General features: G+C 45.6%; 1 protein-coding gene across 1 annotated transcript in view; it reads right to left on the minus strand.

The window, feature by feature from the left end:
* syne1a (spectrin repeat containing, nuclear envelope 1a) overlaps positions 1-17,260 on the minus strand; it is a 121,422-nt gene that overhangs the window by 32,877 nt on the left and 71,285 nt on the right. The window contains 24 exon segments of the mRNA XM_047338193.1: positions 1,010-1,234; positions 3,002-3,145; positions 3,945-4,127; positions 4,320-4,442; positions 5,168-5,353; positions 5,651-5,788; positions 5,933-6,115; positions 6,638-6,790; positions 7,019-7,174; positions 7,272-7,437; positions 7,733-8,028; positions 9,249-9,467; positions 9,790-9,934; positions 10,131-10,462; positions 11,069-12,673; positions 12,844-13,242; positions 13,327-13,483; positions 13,606-13,871; positions 13,954-14,130; positions 14,249-14,374; positions 14,648-14,794; positions 16,037-16,213; positions 16,726-16,893; positions 17,031-17,183. Of these exon segments, the coding sequence (XP_047194149.1) occupies positions 1,010-1,234; positions 3,002-3,145; positions 3,945-4,127; positions 4,320-4,442; positions 5,168-5,353; positions 5,651-5,788; positions 5,933-6,115; positions 6,638-6,790; positions 7,019-7,174; positions 7,272-7,437; positions 7,733-8,028; positions 9,249-9,467; positions 9,790-9,934; positions 10,131-10,462; positions 11,069-12,673; positions 12,844-13,242; positions 13,327-13,483; positions 13,606-13,871; positions 13,954-14,130; positions 14,249-14,374; positions 14,648-14,794; positions 16,037-16,213; positions 16,726-16,893; positions 17,031-17,183 (6,024 nt within the window).

The raw sequence follows: 17,260 nt of genomic DNA on the forward strand, positions 1-17,260 counted from the left end.
CGTGTGGGACACGCGTGGAATAAACATGTGTGGGAGACTCAGTGATTTGGCATGCCGAGATTAGTTGAGAGACTGCGGTCGACTGTCACTGCAGTAACTATGCCGAACAATAACAAACGAGGAGTGTCAGCAGTCCCAGCAAGCTGCAGACGCCGTACACACAATCTTAATATGCTCTGCTCGCACGCACACACACACACACACACACACACACACACACACACACACACACACAACACACACACACACACACGCACACACACACACCCGCAGTAATATCCTGTTTCCTGGCCTGCTGAGACTGAACACACCACAAACAGCACTAAGGCAAGGTACCAAAATCTGAACCACACAAAGAAGAGACAGAGGAAGTGCAGGCAGTGAGGTGACTTGTCACTGAAAGAAAAGGTGAATGATCGAGCTGAAGGTGACACAGTGTAGTTGCAGGTTAACAGAGTCAGGCTGAGATGAAGTTAAACGAAGTGACGCAGCACAGTTTCAGTGCAGTGATAAACAAGAGGAGACGGCCAGAGTAGAATAAATCACACTTGAGGGGAAGGGGAAGATGGGAAAATGCTTGTTGTGTCGGTGCAGCACAAAAACAAGGTGTAGAAAGACAGAGAGAGAGAGAAACAGAATAATAATAGAGAGAAGAAACTAATCCAAACCTTGGTTTCTTTAATATTTACCATCATGAACCCCTGAGTAGAGAGTTTTTATATTATTGCTAACTTGGAATTGAATGATAACGATTTTACCTTTATAGCAGCAGAGTTGAACCTGTAATTATAACTGTCATCCTCAGACAACCGCAATTTACTTTAACCTAATTACATTATTGTGAAATGAACTCTACCCCCTTTAGAAACCCCCAAATGACCCATGGGGATTCTTTTGTTCCACTTTGAGAAACAGAAACACACACACACACACAACTATGGGCCACACAACTATGCTGTGTGTCTCTGTGTGATTGAACATGTGTCTAAAAAAAGGCTTTGCTGCTCACCATGACGACAGAGGGGTGTGCAGGAAGCTGCTTGTTGGCGGCGGCGGTTGCCACAGCGCTGGGCAGCTCCTCATCACTCAGCTCATCCATGCCGTCTGACAGGCCGTCCACCTCGTTGACCGTCAGCAGCATGGTGGCGTGTTTGGCCTTCACCGTCAGCATCTTGCACTTGGAGTGGAGCGAGGCGATCTGCTCCTGGTAGCCACGGATCTTCTGGGCCAGCTCCTGTCAAAACATCCCCCCCGGGCACAGAAAACACCACCGCCCCCCAGGGTCAGGAGAGTGCGACTCAGTCCACAATGGGAGATCAATAGTTCCTGGCTGAACAAGATCCGGAGAAAAGGAGGGCAGCTGGGCTGGTTCAGCGTTGACTGTTGTGCCGGTATGAGAGGAGTGAGCGGAGCGGACGCATTCTCTTCCCTCCCCGGTCTCTCGCTTTTGGCCTCACAGTGTGTAAGTGCAGAAAGAGAATAGCACAGCCTCACTCTCTCCCTTTCTCTGACTCTCTCTCTCTCTCTTTTCTGTATCTGTGGGCCAATCAGAGCAGCACAGAGGCGGGTGACTCAGATCAGCGGTGAAGCCAGCAGACAGGATGTTGGGTTGAGAGAGTGAGAGAGAGAGAGACCCTTGCAGAAATAGTTCAAAATCCCTCAAACACTCCCTCTCGTACACATACACAGCCGGGGAGGAAAATAACAGGAAGTGATCTCACTGCAACCCCCTTCCTCCGCCTGCCGCTTCCCTCCTCCACCAATCCTCACTCCTCTCAACAAAAGAGAGCGGCGAGGAGAGAGGGAGTGTGTATGGGGGAAGAATGACAGAGATGGTGTCAAATTACAGCTATGGTATGAGCCGGCAGGCCGGGGTCCAGCTCCTCCTCTCCTCCTCCTCCTCCTCCTTCTGCTCCCTCTGTACCGCAGATGGTCAATGCACTGATAAGCAGGTCACGTGACAAACTGGACCAGTGGAGTTGCTCAGCTTAGAGATCAAACTCAGACATAAACACAGCCGTGACGGAGGGGATTGCACTGACAAGAAAATGTCATGTGCTTCCTGTATAAGTAGAGGGGGTGGATCAAATCTGCCAGAACAGTGCAGGACATGTTTAACTGTCATGAGAGATGTGTTGCCTGTGGGGAGACTTGATTGGTCTTTGTGTTTCAGGTCTTTGCCTCTTCCCCTCCAAGTTCTAAATCTCTCTCTCCTCACGGGAGATGGAACGCGCTTACTCAGCAAATGCAAAACGGCAACAGGAAGCACAGATGCAGGTGGAAAACGCTGCAATCATCGGCACTGCATCAAGCAGGAATGTACGCAGATATTATTTACATACACCCTCAGATAAATGAGGAATGCGTGTGCGAGTGTTGGGCTTTTTCAGTCGCAACACAACGTTCTCCCTGAACTGCTGTACGGCAGAATAGGTTTGATAAGGGGTTAAACGTGATGTGTTTACTGTGGGATTTCCTGTAGTTATAAATAATGATTATTTTATTGCCCATAGTTATCATTTTGAAATTGAGCAATAACTGAACGGATGAATTGATGCCTCTACTGCTCTTCATTTACTACTAGCTCAGTCAGATTCAGTCATCAGGGAAGCCCACAACAACTCTGAGATGTACAGTATATTTCCTGCTGCCACTTCTTCACTACTGGTGAAGAGTGAACTTTAAAGCAAAGAGAAATTAGATTATTGAAGGAGCTCTAAAAGAAAAACGGTCTTTATTTATGTCAGGGTCTTTATTCTATGAAGCTTTTTACTTTACTTCTATGAATAAATACGAGTTCAGCAAATAAACCCCTATAAATCCTTAAGTTTGATATTGGCAAAACTACATTTTAGAGATTTCAAGATTGGTCTTGAAGAATAAGACAAGCCTGTACAGAGGCCTGACGCCATCCCTTGAGGGAAGAACTATATTACAGTTTTTTTGACTCATATAAAATATATTAGAATGAATAGCAGAGATAGAGTGTGTGTCCTCTCACCTCATGGTGGTGTATCTGAGCCTGAAGTTCCTGTATGTTATTGGTGGAGACGGGCCGGTCCTGAATGATGCGATGGGCTTCTTCTATCAATCTCTGGAGGTTCTTCACTTCCTGTTCATACTGCTCATACTGCACCACAGCCTCCTGGCAAAGAGGAAACATAACAAGGTAAGAGTGAAGCTGCAGCTTTTGTAAAAATCATCTTAAAATGTGATTTATATTATTGATCCTGGGTTAGAAATAACAGTTTCTGCATGCACAATATCTGTCACCAAGTGAGTTCATTATAGACTGCTGCAGTTTATGTATGGTACATTCTCCACAGCAACACTCGATGTGAATGAATGATTCATGAATGTACATGAGAGCTGTCTATCCCAAATTGAGTCTGAGCAAGACCACAGACTCATTCTCATTCCAAAATCCTAAGATGCTTTAACTGTCTGTCCTCCAGTTCGTGTCTGGAGGTCAGACATTTGTTTCTTCTGACGGCTAATCTTCACCACAATGAGCTTAAAAACAAAATCAGCCCAGATCCAAAGGATTTGAGGATAACACCGGTCTGATGGGGGCTAAAGGAAAAACACCGACATTCCTGAGGACGTCTGTTGGGACACTGCAGCAGAATTCAGAGCATCAGAGCAAGTGGCAACAGAAGGTCAACAAACGATATTCTGTGCAGCTCAGATGCTGAGTGGCAACGGTCTTCTAATTCCAAATGAGGATTTTTAGGTTTACAGGATGTAACTTGACGGATAAGGAAGTAACCTGGAGACGAAGACAGATTAAAATAATATAACACAAAACCTTATTAACTAACTCTTAACACTTATTGGTGATGTGATGCTTTAACAGGATTCTCAGCTCTGTTATTTAAGTTAACTTCAGGTTTAGTATGCGGCCAATAATCAGCAGCACTTGTAATGTGAGGGTCGCCCTCTACCTGCAGGATGTTGCACTGCTGGATGGTGGTGTGCTGCAGTTGGCTGGCCTCTTGCTGCAGAGCCTGAGCTGTGCGGCAGGTCGGCAGACTGGCCACTACCTCCTCCGGTAGCCGGAGGGCGCTCTGACACCGCTGCACTGCCGCCACCTGCTGCTTGAAGCCCTCCATTTCCACCAACAGACGCTTGAGAGGGAACGACAGGGGGCGTTAGAGAGTGAGGAGGAATTAATGAGTGTGTGATTAAAGCTACACTGCTTACAGAAACCTATTGCAATTGCAGGCATGCTCTGTGTGTGTGTGTTCTCTGTGTATGAAGCTCTAATACATGACTTGTAACACATGGATTCCAATAAATTTCAATAAACGTGTGTGTACCTGTCTCTGTGTGAGCTGCTCCCTGAGGCTGAGTCTGTTGAGGTCAGGGGAAGCGAGCGTGACCTGGATCTGGTCCACAGCTGAGTGGAGGTTCTTGACTTCTGCCTCCAGACGCAACATGTCCTGAAAAAAGACACAGACAGATCAAATCAATTTGAGGAGAGAACACGCAGGAGTAGGAGCAGCTTATAGTGAATCCATCGTCAAAATATAATGTAGCTGATGGGTAAAAAGTGACTCTGAAAAACTGTTATCGCTGATATAGACTTGCTTCCAGTAAATCCCATTAGTCTGCAAAAGTATGTTTCCCATTCACTTGAGTAAAAAGCGATTAGTTTTTGAAACAAATCTCTTCTGCTGCAAGTTTTTATTGACTTTGATGTATTTCATGTGGTAGGAAAATTACATTAACAGTCACCGTCACTGAGATTTGTGCTTTGTCTGCAATCGAAACCAAGGGAAACAAATCTGCAATCTAAACCCACAGGAGGAATTGTAAACAGATTTCCAACATCAGGCACCGGTCAGCAGCAGACGACCATCTGTGTATCAGCAGCAGAGCAATCAGACGAGAGTAATAGATTACTGCCACTAACTGAAGCAGTTCATTTCATTATGATTGTGCGTTGATTCATCAGTGACCATAGGGGGGCACTATTGGACCGTGGCTCTGGTGTATCTGACTCACTCCCGAGTACGAAGCAATACGTCAGGATTTATGAAATAAAATTAGCTGTGGCTCTTGATATTTCGAATGAATGAAATCAATTTGATCAGAGCAACCTGAAATAATTTAGAGGTGAATTGTGTTATCGATGTTATGTTTCCTGTGAGTGAATGTCGTTTACCTTCGCTGCGTCCTGCAAACTCTGCAGACGAGTCTTGGCCGTTTGCTGCAGCTCCTCCGTGCGTCTGCTGAGGTGGTTCACCTGCAGGCTCCACCCCTCCGTCTGCAGCACCTCCCCCAGATGCCCCTCCCTTTCCCCCATGGCCTCCAAGTCCCCATGGAGACCCCGACACTCCCGCAGCAGCGCCTGTCACCATGGGAACATGAGATTACAAGTCAGAGAGAGGAGGCCTATTTTTTTTTTTTAACAGAGCAATTATACTAATTGTGTGAAGGCAACATAGTGAACAGGACATGCCATTTCACTGGAAATCAGACTGTGGGTCTAATTAGCTGTAAATTTGTGTGGTATCATCAAATTTAATTGGTTGATGTAAAAAACAGAAGATTTTATTATTGTGAAATAAATATAAACATTTTTGGGATTCTATTTTTGCAGCTTTATGACTTTAACCTCCCTGCTGTGTGACTCATTAAGTCTCACCTGATGTGCTCGAATCTGCTCCTGCAGCTGTGAAGCTGAGCTCCAGATGATGTTACCAGTGACCAGAACTTCTGCTTTTTCTGTCCAGCCCAAAATGAACGCCTTCATTCCCTGATATTCATCCACCTGTCTCTCTGCCTGCTCACATGTAAGAGACAGAAGAATTAAAGCATAAGGCAAATGAGTGAAATACTCTAAAGTCTCAGAATCACTGGCCACAAAATACTGATAATTATAATGATTATATACAAGAAATAGCAGGAACGTTTTTCTATCTCTCACCTTCTTCAGTCTGTTGGCTCTGTCCTGGACCTGCTGTGTGGTGTGCCGCTGCACCTCTGTCAGTTTGGCCACAGCATCGCCGAGCTGCTTACACAGCAGAGGGTTCTGCTCCCCAAACTCCTGCACCGCTACTCCCAGCTCCGCCAGAGAGCGAGAGCAGGACTCACAGTCTTCACAAAGAGCCTGGAGAGGAGACAAGAGGAGAGTAAGAGGTGAGGTGGAAAAGGAATAATGAAAAAGGGGGGTTTAAATGACAGGCAAAATAAAAATTGATAAGCTAGTCTGCCAACCAGCACCTCTTTAAGTTCCCTAAAACTGTAATCTGTACAAAAACCAAAGTGTACAAGCGACAAGTTGTGATTTTACAGAAAATAAGTGATTAATGAATGAGGTGCTGGTGGCCAGAATACTACCCAAGAAAATGACAAATTATTCCTTCAACTACATTTTGTGCCACTAAGCTTTGTACAGATGGACAGAGGGGGGGAGAAAAGGGGAAAAAGTTGTGAGGGGGATACAAGAGGGAAGGGGCTCAGACTCCCATTTGGAATCCTTCCCCTCAAAAGTGGGTCACTGTTGATGGCAGAATTCAGTTCATGCCTTTCCAGCTCCAACACACTCATTAACCTCAACATCTGCAAAAGGAATAGTCAATTGCACAGGGGTTAATTGCTTGTTAATTAGTCAGTCTGTCTTGTTGATTACTTTGGTCTCTTCTTTGGCCTCCTCCAGGTCGGCACTCTTGTCTTCCAGTTTCCGAGCGATGGTCTTCAGCTTCGCTTCGATGTCCTGGAGTCGGGAGCTGAAGTCCTCTTTCACGTCTCTGGTCTGCTGCACCTCCCTCTCCCGTGCTTGGACCTAAAGGATATGGTGGAGATACACATCATTCAGTTTACTGTCTAACATAAGCCACATACAAGAGTGTCAGCTTTACACTGGTACACTGGAGCACATTTAAAAAGCAGCAAAACTAGACTGTTGCTACGGCTTCATTTTGTATTGACTAAAAATTACATACATGAAATAAAGCCCTTAACGCAGTAATACAAATGTACAGTCAATGTCTGGGCATTCACGCAGAGTCACCTGGTCTTCAGCGGAGCCCAGAGCCAGAGCCACCTCGGCCAGCTGCATGCTGAGCTCAGAGGGCAGACCAGCCTGGAGGTCCTGGTACTTGGACTGCTGCAGCTCAGTCATGCGCTCCACACTCTGACGCCTGCTGATGACCTCACCATGTGCAGTCTGTAACACAGACAGCAGCGGATGATTTAATGCAAATCACAGTCTTTTCTATGACATGATATGGTAACAACTTGTGTGTTAATGTAGTGGCCCATACCTCTAGCTCTTGGAGCAGTGAATCCAGGTCTGCAGTCGGACTCAGCAGTAAGCCACGAGTGTCTTGGATCCATCCTTTGACCAAACCCAGCTCCTTTTCAACATCCTCTCTTTCCCTCAGCTCCTGCTGCACCTGAGCTCTGCTCGTCCTCACCCGCAGCATAAGACTAGACAGGACACAGCGGAAGAGAATTAGATAGAGAAATGTTTTAATCTAAGCTGGGAGCGTGTCAATTAACTTGCACAAAAATAAAGTAAAAGAAAATGGACTCTCCTGCACTCACAATGAAATGTATTATTATATACAAATACAGATTTGATGGCCCATGGCCGAGGACTGATGACCAGGAGACATAATTGTCCCTTTAAAAGTCATCAATATACAATATACAATTTCAGTTCACCTTAAGTCACGAGGTAAATCTTGTTTTCAGTGATTAGGAGCAGCGCTCGGTCACTCACCTGTCATACTGCCCCTGCATACTTCTGATCTCTTGTAGGCACGGCGTCTCCTCCTGTCCGTTCTCTGTCTTTTTCTCCACCTCCTGCTTCTCCTCCTCCTCCTCCTCCTCTCCTCTGAGGCTGCGGGTGTGTTGCCCAAGCAGGGCCAGGATGGACTGCTCTCTCTCCACCTCCTGGCTGAAGGAGTCATGGTACTCCAGGAGGCTCTGGAGCGCCGTCCTGGTGGAAGCCTTCTCCACCGTGATGTCTGGGACACGCGTGTGGAGGTCATTGGACACAGAGCGCACCTTCTCCATCTGTGGAGCCGGAGAAGTGAACGTACAGGGATTCGGTTGATGCACAGTTTTACGGTTGATATTTAACTGATTATCCAGGAGAAAACAGGGAATTACTCCAGTGGCCTTTAAAATAAATTGTTTTTTTTATGAGTGGGTCCCTATTTTGTATGTAGAGTGCATGTGTATGTGCTCCACAGCATACAAATGCCTCCATCCATTATCACATTGCTTCACTTGACCCATAAATGCAGAGAAGAACACTGCAATCAGGTAAACATGGATGATATCAGCTTTGCAAATGTGTTGTGAGGGAAAAAAAATGCATTTAACCCATAAATTAGAGCTCAAGATTAGATAAAATACAGTGTGAACATATCTTTTGTTTGTTTGCAAATTAACTCCTCAGCTTGTTCATTTGACTGAGAGACGACATTTGAATATCGTCATGCTACTGACAGTGATCTATCCCAGAGATCTGCCTTGTTGTGTTTACAGAGACTTTGTTTCTGTGGAGAAGAATGGTCACTCATAAGCTTGATGGGGGACACACAAATCAGTGGTTCTAACAATGGAGGCAGGGAAACATAAATCTAAAGATCTCACAATACTTTTCACTAATATCTGACAAAGCCCTCCCTGCATTACACACAAGCGACACAGACAGAAGAGTACAGAGACTCAAATGTAGAGGAAGACGTCACATCCAGCTGAACAAAGGCACCATAGAAAACCAGTGGACAACAGAGATGTGCCACATATGAGGAAGTGACCATTCCTTACACAGTTTGACCTCATTTCCTTTCTAGGAGCAGCGCTTAGGGAGAACTCTTCGGAACTGACGGCATTCAGGCTCAAAATAGGTCGAAAGGCGGTAAAACACTTGGTATGACACAGTGCTTTGGCAGGAGAGACTAACGGGCCTGAAGCCTGGAGTTACATCACAGCACAACCAACTGGTATTCAGCTGTTTGACCTAAATCTGCAGAGGAACACTTTGGTACATGTGTGTTTATTGGCTATAGAATACAGGTGAATGCTGGCTGTTTTGTGGCGTGACACTGGACATGCTCCAGCTGTAGTTTTATGCAATACATGAACTATATATGAACTGAAGCACTTTAACCACACATATAAAGTTAACTATGCATAATTGTATTGACCCACACACACACACACACACACACTGACCAGTAACCATGTACAACATCACAAACACATCAACAGTTTTCCTCTCTCACCTTCTCTGTGAAGTTCCTCCACTCCCTGGCGGTATCCTCCAGCGCCCTCTCCTGGGCCCGGGCCACACTGCGTAGCCTGCTCCACCGTTGCCATAGCGACGACACAGAGTGGCTGGTGACACTTTTGCCGGACTCAGAAACGATCGTCTCTAACTCTGCGGCATTCTCCTTCAAAGCACTTAGCGGCACCTCCAGCAGGTCGATGTGATCCACCAGAGACTACAGTCCAAAGGTGACGACACAAGACACATGTGATGAGTTATTTTCGTAAACACACTTCCATTAAGGATTTATAACATGGGAAACCATCACTCTCCGCTAAGCTTTCAACTTTACAGATACAAGCAATAAAACAAGGAATAATGCATAAACACTCAACTGATGAAATATGAATGTGCATCTGCTGCCATGACAAGAATTAATGCTGGAATTTAAAATCGCAGCCACGAGGGACACGGCACATTCAAGTCAGACTGTTGCTGTGAATATGTAAAAGCTCTTTACTACAGTGTTTCTGCTTTCTGAGTTTTCAGCGACCCACCTTGTATCTCTGACACTTGTCCTCCGCCTGCTGGATGCCGGTGGCTTTAGCTGTGGTGAACAAGGCCATCTTGCTCTCTGCGGCGTTCATCTGTGCGACCAGCGGCTCCCGCTCACGTTGGAAGGAGCTCCATAGAACGGCACACCTGAGAAAGTTATACAGATTACAAACCACAACTCCGACAAATTACATAAAAATATAGTACATAGAATATGAGTAGAAAGAAGAAATGTTGAATAAATCTAAATGTAGATTAACTTCACATGTACACATTCATTATTTGGCTCCACATACTGTACAGGAATGAATGATAGTAGACATATGAACACATTAACACACACCTCTGCAACACTTCTCTATAAGCATCCAGTTGATGTTTGACTTCTGTGTTTTTCAGCTGCATCTTCTCAACTTTTTCTCCACTCCGCACTCCTGGTTCCGTAAAATCCACCAGCAGAGGATCCAGAGTCCTCAGCTCCTCTAAAGCGACGGTGAAACTCTTTTCCTCGGCTGAGATCTCTTCCAGGTCCCGCATGCAATCTGTCTGGTTCTCCAGCTCCAGCCCTGAACTGGCCCTCAGGGGCAAAGCTGCAGCAGAGTCCAGCCATTTCTGCATGGTCTGCAGAGATAAGTGGTGCCTCTGGACCAGGGAAACAGCTTCATCCGCAGCCAGCTAGAATAGCAGAAGGTGCTTTGATTAACTTCAGTTTTTGCAACTTTCTTCAAGAGTTTGTTTACCCAGAGGGAGCAGTAAAATGCAGTCTTAAATCATTGCAACAACCACGGTCCCGTCAGCAGAATAAATCTATGTCTGCGGATGTGTAACAAGTTCCCACTCCAGAGCTTTATTTAAATTTTAGTTTCAACTGCAGTAATATGTCAAATATGTTGCAAATGTCATTTTGGAATTCAAGTTTTTAATACAGCTTCCTCTCAAAATGTCAAAGGTCAGAGTTCTCTGAATAAAATGAGGTTAGAAAAGGCTCTGTTATGTCATTATAACTTTAACTTACTGGTCGACATCATTGATTAGATAGAATTTGGTATTTAAACACATTAAATCCCCACAACAGTTATAAATTGATTATAACTTATTCAGTTCACTTACCCCAGGCCTAATAATATTAATAGTGTGGGCAATAAGGAAATGGAAATCAATATTTATGAATGATAAATGAGATTCCTGATAAGTTGAGAGTTTGTGATTTCTATGATAAGAAAAATAAAAGGATAGAAAATGTCCCCATGTTTGTTATTTCTGAACAACATGCACACCAACCTGTTTCTTTCTAACGCCTTCCTGAACTCCAGCTCCCAGCTTTGCCACCTCCTGCAGTTTCTTTTCCACGTGGGGTGGCACTGTTTCTTTTCTACTACAATACCTCTGCTTTTCTCTGCTCCCCAAGGCGTCCGTCATCCTCAATCTACTTCCCACTTCCTCCTCTATGATTTTCAGTGTGCGCACTTCCTCGTGCACCCTCTCAACTTTGACCTCCGACAAGGTCAACGGCTCCTCCAATTTGTCCTTGATAGTCTTCAGCCACTGCAGCGTTTTCTCAGTCTCTCTTGTGAAATCGTCCTTTTTCGTGACTTTGGTTTCACTTTCACAGACAAAACATTTCACCTCAGTCCGTAACGACCGCAGTGATTCACGCTGCGATGTCGCTTCTTGAAAGGCAGTGGGTTCAAACTTCAGTCCAAGGCCTTCAGTTTGATGGTTACATTCCTCAGTCTGAAAGATCACACCGTCCAGTCCCTCTAGCAGCGAATAAAGACCTGTGATTTTATCTATGGCACCTACGTCTTTGTCTGACTTCAGTCTGACCAGTTTCTCTTTAACAGACTTTAACTCTGAGTCCGTATCGGTAAATACTCTGTTGTGTTCTACTCGAACTCTTAAGCATTTCTCTAAGTGTTTAACTTTCTGATCATTCCTCGTCTTCAGTGTGTCGTGGAGACTGATCAGCTGCTGGGTCTCTTCAGCTCTGTAATGCTGACCTCTGCACAGGAACCCCTCATTTTTCCCGTGAAGTTCTCTCACAGCGGGACTAATGTGGAATAAACTCTCATTAATATTCCTGTATTCATTGATTAGGCAAACAACCTCCTCCTCTCCAACACTGATAGTCTGATTCTCCAGATTGTCAAACTGCTCCTGTAGCTCCTCCAGTGCATTACGAGTGATATCAAAGAAAGTGCTGAACTCTTTTCTCTCCAGGACTATTTGTTGGACTCTGTCTTTTTTCTCTTTGGCCAGAGCTAGGATGGCGTTGTACTGCTGAGGCAGGGCATTGAGCCTCTCGTCTAGGTAGCAATGGTCAATCTCATTTAGAGTACGAAGGATCTCCTGGCCTATTCTTTGGACGATAAGAAGGAGGTTCTCATATTCTGAAGCTTGTTCTAGGACATTTTGAAAGTTCGACAGTTGTGTTTGTAATTCAGAGTTTTCATCAATGTTGCTTAGATTGATTTCCGGGAAGGTGATGGCATCTGCTTGTCTCAACCAGTGGCAAGTCTTGTCCAGGTCAACCTGAAAGTACTTCCGAGAGGTTAAGGCTTTTTCTAGGTCCGTGAGACGTTGGGTGGTCCTCTCGAGGGCCGTTTCAAAGACCGACTGTAGTTCATCAAGTCTTGCCAGGGTTTCTTTTCTTTCTTTATCGGTGGCGTCTCTCTCCAGCTCTCGCCCTTGTACCCAGAGAGATGCCAGCTCCCTCTGGTAAGCTCGTAAACCGCTCTGGACGCTCCGACATGCAGTGACCTGTTTGGCTAGGTCCTCGGGGAGAAGTGCTATGTGGTCATCTATCAAAGCCTTCCTCTCCTGTTGCTGTACCCAGGTCAGTGCTCTCCCCAAGCCTTGTAGGAACTGTGTCCTCTCTGTGAAGGCCTACAGAGGAAGAATCAAACACTGCATATTAATTATAAAGTTTTAACAGCTAGAAAAAGACTGAACATATTTTTCCTTCAAAACAAAGTCCCCAAACGTGAGACAAGTTAGGTCCTTCAGGGCATAATTAAAATTTTACTTGCATCTCATACAAAAATCCAGCTGTTTACCTTACTGAGGTACTTCCTCCTTTGGGCCACCCGAGCCCCCAGAGTCTCCACCTCAGTCTGGGCTTGTTCAACAAGCCCTTGAAGGCCTCTCTTCTCACTCAGCCCCAGCCTGGACGTCACAGCCTGGGCTTCGCTCACTGCCTGACCCAGCAGCTGCTGACGGGCCTCAAGTTCCACACATACACTCAAGTGGTCAAACAGAAAACTCTGGGCGAGGTCGGGGGGTGGGCTGGTTTTCAACGCAGATGTAAGTGCAGGCCGCTGCTCCTCCACCCACTCCCGGGCATCCCTCAGCTGGGTTTCCACCCGGGCCAGATCCTCCAGCGTTTGTGCAGAATCCTGGATCTTCTGCTGAATCAGGGATTCGAGCTGGGCCCAGCGCTGCTCCAGGTGACCCACCTGGTGAGAGGCAGAACAGACTCTATGTTACTATAAGTTCTCATTTTAAGAACCAGATGAAGAACTAAAAGAATGGAGCTCCACCTGTTGCTTGACCAGCTCTTTGTCTAGCAGGCTAAGTCGAGGCAGAATAGCTTGTCTCTGGTCTCTGACATCTTCTAGAGTTGCTCTCTGCTCCCCCAGGTCACTGGACAACTTCTTGAGAGCCTCTAGATGCTCACTTGTACTTTCTGTGTCAGCCCTATGTACACACAGACAGGGATTGATGGACATCTGGTGAATTTAGACCTAATATATGAATCAAACATCAATTTAGAATGTATGTATGGCTTAAAAAGTTATATACAAAATAAACTATTATACCTGGCGAGGTAGTCCCATTCCCTGGATACTTGGTGGAAGAGTTCCTCCACAGCTACTACGCTCTCCTGGTACTCCCCGCTTCGCTGCATGTCCTCCCCCCGCTGAGCCTCCAGCTCCTCAGCCCGCTGGCCTAGGTCCATCCAGCTTCTCCTAAGTCTCCTTATCTCCTCCAGGGCAGGAGAGACCTGTCCATCTGTCAGCCTACCAATGGCTTCATTCAAATGGGTTACCTCAGACTGTCTCTCCTTAATCTGCTGCAGGAACTCCTGCAGGAAAGATAACAGCTACTGAAGTCTATAACATTGACAATGAAGTCACTTTTAACATCACCATTCAAACCAAACACACCTGTGCCTTGTCCAACTGGTTTTGGGCAATCTTGGGCTCCAGCTCTGCAGGTCTCCTGATGAGGGTCTGAAGTTGCTGCTCTGTCTCTCTCAGCTGGATCTCCAGATCGGCCTTCTGCTCCTCAATGTCCCTCCAGCTGTCTGCTACCTCCTCACAAAGCAGCATACGATCCTCATTCTACACACAAATGGAATCATTTCATACAAAGCATGTATTTTTAAAAGCTTTAATAATGCTTCGGCGCCTGTGTTTGCAGCTGTAGTGGTCAGTCTATTGTTTAAAGACTTTAACTGACCTGCAGTTTGACCTCCTGAATGCCGCCTGCAGTTTTCCTGACCCTCGGCTCTGACAGATCACAGGTTGAGCACAGGAGTTGGAGGTAAGTGTTGGCCTGCTCCCCGAGAGCTCGCTCGTGTTTCACCTGCCAAAAAAAGTGTTTGTCAATGGTTTTGTTTTTCTGTGGACGGATGACAATATTCCATCAGGACAATCCGCAAAACCTTACTATGTGTTTTACCCTCTTTAGTCCCCATGAAAGACGGCTATATAACAGCCATGCACATGAATACTATTAATTCAAAGATCAGATAATAATAAAGGTAATAACACGTGTAAAGAAAATCAAGATAATTAACTAAGCAGTTATGACGTAAATACCAAACTCTTGTTGAGGACTGTGTAGGGGTTTACTGACCTGCTGTAGCGCCTCCTCCAGGCTGAGAGAAGTATGTGCAGGAGGTTCTGGTCGTTCTGAAACAGATGTGATCCACGTCTGGCACTGCTGTAACGTGTCCTGGAGACTCACGTGTCTCTGTAACTCATGGTCCAGACTCTGATAAACCTGTTGAGACGTGGACAAATATATGGACGGCCTTATTTAAGTGTGGATTGAACAACACATTACTATGTAGTGAACCCTAAAGATAATCAACTCAAAATATAGGTTAAAACGATTTTTCATTTTCTGATTTATGAAAAGTATGATCTTATATGATCTCAATACGAAGATTGAAGTGAAGGAAAATAATATTGAACAACAGAATAAATACAGTTAGTGTAAGAAACAGTAAATGCTACTATAGGTAGAGAGCACGGTTCTACACTGTCTAGCTTTGATGTCAGTGTTGTATTGAACAAAAAGGCTGCATTATATTAAACAGGTGTTGAATGTGGAGATGTCCGTGCCCTCCAGGGGAGAGCAAACAGCAAGGTCTGATTGACAGTGTTAATATGAGAGCCCCAAAGAGGGGAGAAGTGGGGGGGGGAATCTATTGGCAAACCGCCCAGTGTATTTGGCAAAAGCCAGAAGGTTGGCATGGTGGCAAGTGGCAGGCAGGATATTAGAGCTGTGTTGTGCTGGGACACAGTTGGCAGCCGTCGTAACACTGGAGGCGCAGTTGTGGAGAAGCCAGCAGTGTAGTTTGTAAAGTGTGGCTGGATCACACAATGCCAGATTGGATGTGTGAGTGGTGGTGCTGGTGGTGGTGGTGGTGGTGTCTTGGGAGGTGAGCAATGATGACAGAGTGGCGGTTGCCAAAATGACAGAGCGGGTCTGGATTAGCGGGCTCGCCAGATCTACTGAATAGTGGCGTGTGACCATTTTTGGCTCGGGCATGAAAAAGTAAAGTTGACTGGGGGATATGCGGAGATTAATATGGGGAGATTGAGCTCGTGATTTTGGCTGGTGGGGTCTTTCTGTGTTAAGGCTGCTGTTGAGCTCCACTTTGGCAACCATAATTGGTTGTGCCCTCTACACTGGCTGTCTTGAGAGACGGGTTTAAGTGTTGGAACGGGTTCGAATTAAGTGGATGCCTCGGCTGTTGGAATATTAACAGCGGTGATTTGTAAAGCATGTGTGTGTCTGTGCATGTACCCGTAGACACATACACACCCATAGATGCATGCATGTGTCTCCAATGTACCAGTATGTCATATGTCTTACACTGTAAATGTGTAAGTACCATTTCAATGCTTCAAACATGTCTGAGTTCATGTCTTCCTCAGCTTCCCATCCCTCCCTCCCTCCCTCCCTCCTTCTTGGCGTCCCCTCCCTCCCTCTTTTCTTCTCCTCCTTCTCACTCACTCGCTGCGCTGTGCTACAGATGGCAGAGTAGCTGTCTTTGGATCCTTGCTGGTGAGCCTGGACCTGCTGTCTCAGCCGGCTCTGCACACGGTCACTGCAGCCTTTTACCAGGTGGTCCCCGCGCTCCTTCAGGCCTGCCAGGCGATCCTCAAAGCCCGCTATTTCCTCCATGATGGCCTGTGGAGCACAAAGTAAGTGGGATCACGTTGGAGAGAGTCTCCATGGTCGATTTATTAAAATCTGCATATAGATATATTTCAGAATGAGTCTGATCCATCTGTTAAGTTTGAACAGACCCACACTACACAGTGAGGTCACTGGTGGTATCACACAGGCCTGAATGAATGAACCTAAATACAAATAAAATTATCACAGGATAGCTTGTAATGTTTTTTCAAGATATTGTTAATTCATAATTAAATGGCTATATCTTTATTTTATCCACATTAACATCAAATCTGTAAAAACAAAAAAAAACTAAAATGCAAGTTCTCACACAATAAACTGAAACTGAACTTAAAAACAACATTTCATAATCCATTAAAACCTTAAAATATCTCATAATCCTCAGTGTTGAAAACATGATACTTCCTTGACAATAAATGTAAGCAAGCACTTCTGCTCTCTGCTCAAGGCTCATTAATCGACATGCATCCTATGTACTAACACCGTGTCATGTGATTGGTCACCTTGTGTCTGGCCAGCTGTTGAGTGGCTGCCTCCAAGTTGCCCCCGACACTGGGATCAGGAGTCACCATCCTGCTGGACATCTGCAGCAGCCAGCGCTCCACCTCCTGCAGTTCGTTGTGGTAGGCTTCCTGTTCCTTCACCTGGCCGTCCAGATTCTCCACATGTGCCTGCATCATAGGAGCACACGCAAAGAAATATACTGATTATCTTCAGCTGCTGATGCACCGAGTTACATATCTGCGGAACATCTGTAGATTAAGGACAGCTTTAGATCCCTGCATGTCACCTCAGCCCAGTTCCTCACCGTGGCTCTTCTACAGAGTTCAGTGTAGTCTCTTTGCAGTTTGTTCATTTTGTCTCTGATGGAGGGGTAGTGGACCGAAGCCAGCAGAGCGTCTCCCTTCTCCACCACTGACCTGACGGATCCATCGTGGGACTGAACCATCTGCAGCAGAGCCTGTGGACACAAACCTACAACGTGAACCTTTTGTATCTAGTATAGAGTAACGACCAACATTATGCGTAGTTACTGTT

This window comes from Hippoglossus stenolepis, chromosome 20, assembly GCF_022539355.2.
Source record: "Hippoglossus stenolepis isolate QCI-W04-F060 chromosome 20, HSTE1.2, whole genome shotgun sequence".
NCBI lineage: Eukaryota > Metazoa > Chordata > Actinopteri > Pleuronectiformes > Pleuronectidae > Hippoglossus > Hippoglossus stenolepis.